Raw genomic sequence first — 8,811 nt, forward strand, 5'->3', positions numbered from 1 at the left:
ATGCGGCCTCTGACCCATCACCGATTTTACCTGGCTCCTTGGTTCTCTGAGGAGCTGAGGGAGATGAAGCGCCGGAAAAGATGCCTGGAGAGCAGTTGGAGGTCTACCTAGTGGTGATAAAAGCGGCAAAATGAAATTATTTTTCCGCTCTTATCTCATCTGCAGATAACCGCCCAGCCACCCTGTTTAGGGTGACCCACTCCCTTCTCCATCTGGGAGCGTGGGAGGACCCCTTGCAGGGTAGGGCTGAGAATTTTGTCCAGTATCTGCACGATAAATCACTCAGATTCAGGAAGGCTTGGTCTCTGACTGGGTGGGTACAGACGGGATGATGGAGGCCTGTCTTGAGAATGTCATTTGGGAAGAGTTCGACCCTGTCGCTTCCGAGGACGTGGACAAGATACTGGGATGGCTGAATGTGACCACATGTTTTCTGGACCCATGTCCCTCCTGGTTGGTGCTGACCTCCCGGGAGGTTACGCGAGGCTGACTCCAGGGGATTATTAATGCTTCTTTGAGTGAGGGTGTCTTGCCATCCACCTTGAAAGAGGCGGTGGTGAGGCTCTCCTCAAGAAGCCCTCTCTGGATCTGTTTTGGGTAACTACCGTCCGGTCTCCAACCTTCGCTTTCTGGCAAAGGTTGTTGAGAGTGTGGTGGCGCAACAGCTTCCTCGGTACCTGGATGAAGCTGTCTATCTAGATCCGCTCCAGTCCAGCTTCAGGCCTGGGCACAGCACAGAAACGGCATTGGTCGCGTTGGTGGATGATCTCTGGAGGGCTCGGGATAGGGGCTGTTCCTCTATCCTAGTCCTGTTAGATCTCTCAGCGGCTTTTGATACCATCGACCATGGTATCATGCTGTGCCGGTTGGAGGGGTTGGGGTTGGGGGGCACCATCCTACAGTGGTTCTCCTCCTATCTCTCTGACCGGTCACAGTTGGTGTTGGCAGGGGGGCAGAGGTCGACCCCGAGGTGCCTTGTTTGTGGGGTGCCGCAGGGGTCAGTCCTCTCACCCCTTCTGTTCAACATTTATGTGAAGCTGCTGGACAAGATCATCCATGGTTTTGGGGTGGAGTTCCATCAGTACGCTGATGATACTCAGCTGTACATCTCCACCCCAGGCCATCCCAATGATGCCCTTGAAGTGATGTCCCAGTGCCTAGAGGCCATGCAGGTCTGGATGGGGAGAAACAGGCTTCGACTCAACCCTTCCAAGACTGAGTGACTGTGGCTTCCAGCGTCCAGATATAGCCAGCTGGTGCCATCGCTGGCTATTGGGGGCGAGTTACTGGCCCCCACAGAGAGCGCTCGCAACTTGGGCATGCACCTGGATGCACAGCTGTCTTTAGAAGAGCATATGACAGTCGTGGCCAGGGGGGCTTTTCACCTGATTCACCAGTTGCACCCCTTTCTGGATCGGGACTCCTTACACACAGTCACTCAGGCACTCGTCATTTCCTGCCTGGACTACTGCAATGCTCTCTACATGGGGCTCCTCTTGAGGAGCACCCAGAGGCTCCAACTGGTGCAGAATGTGGCCACGCAGGGGATTATGGATTCGATGGGGCACTCCCATGTAACATCCCACCTGCGCGAGCTGCATTGGCTTCCGGTGGTCTTCCGGGTGCACTTAAAGGTGTTGGTTACCACCGTAAAGCAATCCATGGCATAGGGCCTGGGTACTTACGGGATCGCCTTCTGCCGCCGATAGCCTCCCACCGGCCAGTATGCTCCCACAGAGAGGGACTCCTCAGGGTGACGTCAGCCAGGAAATGTTGGCTGGCGACCCCCAGGGGGAGGGCCTTCTCTTTGGGAGCACCTGCCCTCTGGAACAACCTGCCCCCGGAGATACGTAGGATACCAGTTCACCGTGCTTTTCGCCGCGCCCTCAAAACTTTTTTATTTCATCAAGCCGGGCTGGCGTAACCCTCCCCCACCTTAGATATTTTTAATTGTAAATGGATTTTAGTTGGGATGTCTTAAATTTTGGGCCAAAATTTGTTTAATTCTTTTAAAAATTTTAAATTTTGTATTGGGTTGTTTTTTATTCTTGGCTGTTCACCGCTCTGAGTCCAGCAGGAGATGGGCCGTATAAAACTTTAATAAAATAAATAAATAAAATAAATAATAATTATTTATGAATAATTTTTGCCCTCCTTTTTGAAATATAAGCTCTCTGCAGTAGTTCCCTCCACTAGTTTCTGGATGGAATTTTTTTTCAGTGTCCTAAATTAACAATGAATACTGTAATTATCTTTCATTATTTGCTTGGGTTCTGAGTTTTGATTCCATAGTGAGGAGAAGATTATGACAGGAAGGAAGGAAGGAAGGAAGGAAGGAAGGAAGGAAGGAAGGAAGGAAGGAAGGAAGGAAGGGCATTGAGCTGCAGTGAGTCTAGATTATTGTTTGGGGTACTGCATTTTGATTCCATGGTGACGACAAGAGTATGAGATAAATAAGAAAAAAAGAAAGGATGGTATTGAAGAGTGATCAATAGACAGACCACAACAATTTTTTTGTTGGCTCTTCATAGATCAAATGCTCACAATATTTTAGTACACCAGAGCATGTGAGAAACAGCAAGTAACTAGGGTGCCATTAAGAATCAACATTATTAGTCCAACTGACATAGATTATAATATTTCCAACATGCATGGGAATAGTAAAGGAATTCTAAATACCTAAATGCTTTTTTAGAAAGGATGCAAAAGTCATTAGAAGGACTTAAGAGAAAGTAAATGCCAATTTAGTCCCGGGAAAGAAGAGAGATTGTGAGAGAGAAGCAAATTCCTGCAGGTATTCAAGTTTCTGTTATCATACCCCATAATAATAAATATTTCTCATGTTATATCTGCTGATTGGTCTTTCTTAAAAGATTAACACCTAATTTATGAAAGAGCCTTCATTCATACTTGCTCATTGCTTCCAATTGTTATAAATTTCTTTTAATGGTTTCCATTTAGTTCCATTGGTATCTGAAAGCTGTTTCATTTAACAACAGTGCTGGAGAAATGGTTTCCTTTGACGAAAGAGGAGAACTAGCAAGTGGATTTGATGTTATCAACTGGGTCACCTTCCCCAACCAATCATTTCATCGTATCAAAATTGGAAACATAGCTCCAGTGACTCCCCCTGAAAATCTCCTTACTCTTTCTGCCAAGGAGATTGTCTGGCCAACCATCTTTAATCAGGTAGTTTTGGCACCAATATCAAACCATGGTGAATAATTTATTTTACTTTTACTTACTGCTTCAATGCTCAGAAAGTAATTTCAGGAATTACAGGCATAAAATGACTCTTTTCTCAAAGTGACTCATGAACTTGATTACCCTAAAAAAATTAATAGGTTTAATAAGTTCTGAGAGGCACAATGAGTATCAATAATGATGAGTATTAGACAAATTGTTCTCATAAGGAATAAGGTTGTGAATCACAAGGTAGCTGAAATCAACAAATTCTAGCTTCTTTATTGAGTATCAACCAAAGAATGAGTTCAAAGCAGCTGAGTTCCAAGGTACCACTGTATATGCCTTAAATACTAGTCAAATCCAATTTTCAGATGCAAGAATTCCTGAAAGGTTAAGTAATAATTTCTCAATTTTCCTTCACAATGTCCAATAGGTACAACCCTTTTCTATGTGCAATCCTCCATGCTCATCAGGTTACAGCAAAATAAAAATAGAAGGAAAGCCCTTTTGCTGCTATGATTGCCTTAAATGCCCAGAAGGAAAAATTTCAAACAAAACAGGTAAGAGATCTAAAGCAGAGATTTCAATGCTATTTATTTTGTGTAATGCCTTATATTACTCTTTAATTGTAAACAATAGTTTGCCATCTCTTTTCAAATGTGTCTATAATACAGGACAGATATTGGTTACTTAGGAGTCTATTCAAATATTGTGCCATCTTTTTTTACTCTGGGAAAGATAAACCAGACCATAAAGATAAATATCTTCACCTATGTTTTCTATGAAAGTAAAGGGATTTCAAGATTGGGTGGAATGAACCTATTATCATTTTGGGAATTGCAGTTCAGAAAGATTTAAAATAAATGGTAAAGGAGAAATGTCAGTTAGTTAAGCAAGCATAATTTCTTGATAGTGTATTTTGGGAAACAAACAATAATTTAAATTTAGGTTATATTTTTATGTATTCAGCACATTTCTATACCATCATCTGAATTAACTGAATCTGGACAGTTTACAGGGTTTTACATAATCTCTCCGCTCCTGTTCAACATTTGTATGAACTCCTGGGTGAGATTATCCATCACCATGGACTGAGGTATCATCAATACGCTGATAATACTCAGCTGTATGTCTCAGCCCATGGTGAGTTAAGTGATCCTGTGTCCTCCCTCTGACAGTGCCTGGAGGTTGTTAGGGGCTGGATGGGAGCAATGGGTTGAAACTAAACCCTTGAAAGACTGAGTGGCTCTGGGTTTGGGGTTCTTTGGCCCAAGAAGAATTGCCACCTTTGGTTTTGGATGGGGTGGCATTATCCCAATCAGACCCTGTACATAATCTGGGGGTTCTCTTGGACTTGCAACTCCTGGACGAAGAGCAGGTGGTGGTTGTGGCCAGGAGGGCCTTTGCACAACTGCGCGTTGTGCACCAATTATGCAATTTCCTGGACCAACAATCCCTACTCACTGTCACTCATGCCCTAGTCACTTCCTGTCTTGACTACTGCAACCTGCTCTAAATGGGGCTGCCCTTGAAAACAATCCACACGTTCCAGTTGGTGTAAAATACAGCGGCCTGCATGGTTTTGTGCAGACCTCAGTGTGCACATGTATCACATCTCCTGCCAATTTGCTTCTGGGTGAAATTCAAGGTGCTGGTTGTCACCGTTAAAGTCCTTAATGGCTTGGGACCAGGTTATCTGAGGGACCATCTTTTGCTGGTTATACCTACCTGACCCACCAGAGCAGGGAGGCAAGGAATGTTGTGGGTCCCATCCCCTAGGGAGATACACCTGGTGGAACCCAGAAGAAGGGCCTTCTCCATGGTGGCTCCCTCTCTCTGGAACATCATTTCCCCAGAGATTAGAATGGCCCACACTCTAACACTCTTATGGAAGGCGTTAAAGACCTGGTTCTGCCAGCGGGTCTGGGGAACCCAGAGTGGGATGGAGCCCATTAAATGGTTTCTTTGATATATTGTCACTGGGGTGGGGGTGTTATTTTATTATATTATTTTTTAATATATTATTTGATTGTCTCTTTCATTAGTTTTATTGTTTTTATATAAGGTTTTTATATTCTTGTAAGCTGCCTTGAGTTGCCATATTCTAATAGGTGGCAATATAAATTTAATGAATAAATAGGTAAGTAAGTAAGTAAATACATAAATAAATATCTTAGTATAACAGAATAACAGAGTTTGAAGGGACCTTGGAGGTCTTCTAGTCCAACTCCCTGCTCAAGCAGGAAACCCTATACCTTTTCAGACAAGTGGTTATCTAATATCTTCTTAAAAACCTCCAATGCTGAAGCTCCTATTGGATTAATTGTTATCCCTGTCAGAAAATTTGTCCTTAGTTCTAGGTTGCTTCTCTCCTGTATTAGTTTCCATCCATTGCTTCTTGTCCTGCCTTCAGGTGCTTTGGAGAATAGATTGAGCACCTCTTCCTTGTGGCATCCCCTCAAATATTGGAACACTGTTATCATGACACCCCTGATTCTTCTTTTCACTAGACTATATGTATAAAAGCAAAATCTTAATAAAGAGATATAAGTAAGAATAAGTTAAAAACAAAATTTAAAAGAAGTGTTGCAGCATTAAAAGTTAAAATGTTAAGGTGAAAAGAATGCCCTCATGACACCCAGGATTGCATATCAGTCTTCAACTTCAATGATGATGAAGACCAAGGACCGGCCTCACATCTGAGAGTAAGGTGTTCCACCGCGTAGGAGCAGCAGCAGAAAAGGCTATCTTCCTGCAACCTGCCAGCCAAAACTCCTTAAATGACAGAATCTGCAATATTCCCTCCCTACCCAATTAGGTGGGATAGGATCATATAGTGGGGATGACAGTTCTTCAAATAATTAGAGAAAGGGCTTTCAAGGTAATAGCAAGTGCCTTGAATTGAACTCCCAGAAGCAACTAAAACAAAAATGAAGTTTGTATAGCAGAGGTGTTATATGTGGAACCCTAGGGGTACCCAATATTGTTTGTGATGCTGCATTCTACATCAGCTACAGCCTCTTCAAGAGTAGCCCCATATAGATTGCATTGCAATAATCCATATGGGAGATGACCAAGATATGAGTGATAGAGAGTAGAGCTGAAAAGGCTACAACTAGTACATAAGAGCCATGATGGTGCAGTGGTTAGAATGCAGTATTGCAGACTATTCTGCCAATTGCCAACTGTCAGCAGTTCGGCAGTTCAATTCTCACTGGCTCAAGGCTGACTCAGCCTTCCATCCTTCTGTGGTCGATAAAATGAGGACTCGGATTGTTGGGGGCAATAGGCTGACTTTTGTAGATAATAAAAAGGTACAGAGAAAATATAGCACCCGATAGTTGGTCTTGCAGGCTGGAGTTCTTTCTCCTTTTGGAACTGATCAAAGAAGAAGGAGGTGAACCAGACCAGAACTGTTCTTTCCTCTCACAGTTCCCAAAACCATCTCAAAAGAATACCATGATCAAGAAGAGCCAGGATGGATGTTCTATCCCTATCTCCAGACATCATCCAAAAGAATGACCAATACCATTTCCTTCCCATATCCAGGCCTGAAACCTGACTGAAAGCAATCCAGATAATTCATTTAATCAAGGATATTCCAGGGCTGCAGCACAACCATCTTCTCAACCACCTTCCCTAAAAAGGGCAGGTGGGAGACCGAACAAAGGTTATGAACTTTTTGTGTCCAGTATTAACTTTTTGAGAAGTGACACACACTTAATAGTGACTCCAGCTTGTCATTGTTCAGATTCATCCCTTGTCTTTCTCCAGCAATGACCTAGATGTCTCTTGAATCTTTTCAACTCTCTCAAATCCTCCATAAAGCACCGAGAATGCCTGGATCAATGGGATGAAAAAAGTTGCATGGGCCTGACCCTCTTTAATTTTATCCAAGCCCTCTCCTAACTCTCTATTCCAGTAACAGTGAAGGCTTTGGCAGGCCTATGCAGTAGATCCTATGCAACAACTCCCCAACTCGCTTTGGAACCTCACTGGGCCCATTAATCACTGGAGCTGGACCAATTGAATATGTCTTGCAAAAGGGGTTAGCGTAGAAAAATATCAAGGTTTCCAGGGCCTCATATAGCAGGGAGGAAAGGAGGGAGGGAGGGAGGCAGGCAGGCAGACAGACAGGCAGACAGGAAGACAGGAAGGAAGGAAGGAAGGAAGGAAGGAAGGAAGGAAGGAAGGAAGGAAGGAAGGAAGGAAGGAAGGAAGGAAGGAAGGAAATTAATTTTCAAATGTTCACTGTCAGTAAACGAAATATCTCTGAAATGATGTCGAATTCGGTAAGGGGTTGTTGTCTATAACATTAAACACATAACTTCAATAATTTGTTTTCCAGATGCAAATGACTGTTTCCCATGTTCAGAAGATCAGTACCCAAACAAAGCTCACAACCTTTGCATTCCAAAATGCATCACATTTTTGTCTCATGAAGAGCCTCTGGGGATTAGCCTGATAGCTATTGCTTCCTTCTTTTCTTTCATCTCAGTTATGGTCCTGGGAATCTTCATTAAGCATCAGGACACGCCCATTGTCAAAGCCAACAACCGGAACCTCACCTACATTCTTCTCATTGCTCTCCTCCTTTCCTTCCTCTGCACTTTGCTCTTCATTGGGCAACCAGATCAGGTGAAATGTCTCATGCGACAAACTTCTTTTGGCATCATCTTCTCTGTAGCTCTTTCTTGTATATTGGGGAAAACAATCATAGTGGTCCTTGCTTTCATGGCCACCAAGCCTGGATCCAAAATGAGGAAATGGGTGGGGAAAAGGCTGGCCAACGCTATAGTTCTTTCATGTTCTTTAACACAATTATCCATTTGTGCAGTGTGGTTGGCAATTTCCCCCCCATTCCCAGATTCTGACATGCATTCCATGGCTGAAGAAATTGTCCTAGAATGTAAAGAAGGTTCAACCACTATGTTTTATACTGTTCTTGGTTTTTTGGGATTCTTGACTGCTGTCAGCTTCTCAGTTGCCTTCCTAGCTAGGAAGTTACCTGACAGCTTTAATGAAGCCAAATTTATCACCTTCAGCATGTTGGTCTTTTGTAATGTCTGGATATCCTTTGTTCCCACCTACCTGAGCACCAAGGGAAAATACATGGTGGCTGTGGAAATCTTTTCCATTTTGGCTTCTGCAGCTGGATTACTGGGTTGCATCTTTTCCCCCAAATGTTACATTATTATTCTGAGGCCGGATTTGAACAGAAAGGAACAACTGACAAAGAAATGAAACTGATTTATTGGGTCCACTATAAGTTCTCTAAATTGTTACAGAATCCTCATTTGCCTCATTAAAGGGCTACTGACCATCTTGAAGAAATGTTTAAAAATGAGTTCTTTGGTTTTTTTAAACCAAAAATATGTAGTTGTGAAACATAACCTTTTGAATGCAACACTTATAGCATGTTTCCTAAATAACCCTGTCAAAACTGAGTAGCTTTGGGTACAGGATGCTCCAGGATCTGAGAGTTTGTCATCCTTAGTTCTGCATTATCTGTTCAAACCCAGTTTGCAAGCTGGGGGTTCTCCTGAAGTCACAACTTCAACCGAAAGAGCAGATGGCAGGTGTAACTATGGGAGCTTTTGCACAACTCCAGTTTGTGCACCAGTT

At 43.2% G+C, this 8,811-nt stretch overlaps 1 protein-coding gene across 1 annotated transcript; it reads left to right on the forward strand.

Moving 5' to 3' along the window:
- On the forward strand, window positions 1-8,430 carry LOC139324522 (vomeronasal type-2 receptor 26-like). Its single transcript, XM_070954235.1, has 2 exons — window positions 1-94; window positions 7,535-8,430. The coding sequence occupies exons 1-2, from the start codon at window positions 1-3 to the stop codon at window positions 8,428-8,430; spliced, it is 990 nt and encodes a 329-aa protein (XP_070810336.1).
- The last annotated feature ends 381 nt before the right edge of the window (window positions 8,431-8,811 follow it).

This window comes from Pituophis catenifer, unplaced genomic scaffold, assembly GCF_029215685.1.
Source record: "Pituophis catenifer annectens isolate HBS135680 unplaced genomic scaffold, rPitCat1.0.hap2 SCAF_15, whole genome shotgun sequence".
In the NCBI taxonomy this organism is placed as follows: Eukaryota; Metazoa; Chordata; class Lepidosauria; order Squamata; family Colubridae; genus Pituophis; species Pituophis catenifer.

What these genes read in the sequence shown, in the direction of transcription:
- LOC139324522 (XM_070954235.1), top strand. Translation starts at nt 1, where the DNA reads ATGCGGCCTCTGACCCATCACCGATTTTACCTGGCTCCTTGGTTCTCT. An exon ending in GAAAAGATGCCTGGAGAGCA is followed by an intron (nt 95 to 7,534) that starts GTTGGAGGTCTA and finishes TTTGTTTTCCAG; the next exon opens with ATGCAAATGACTGTTTCCCA.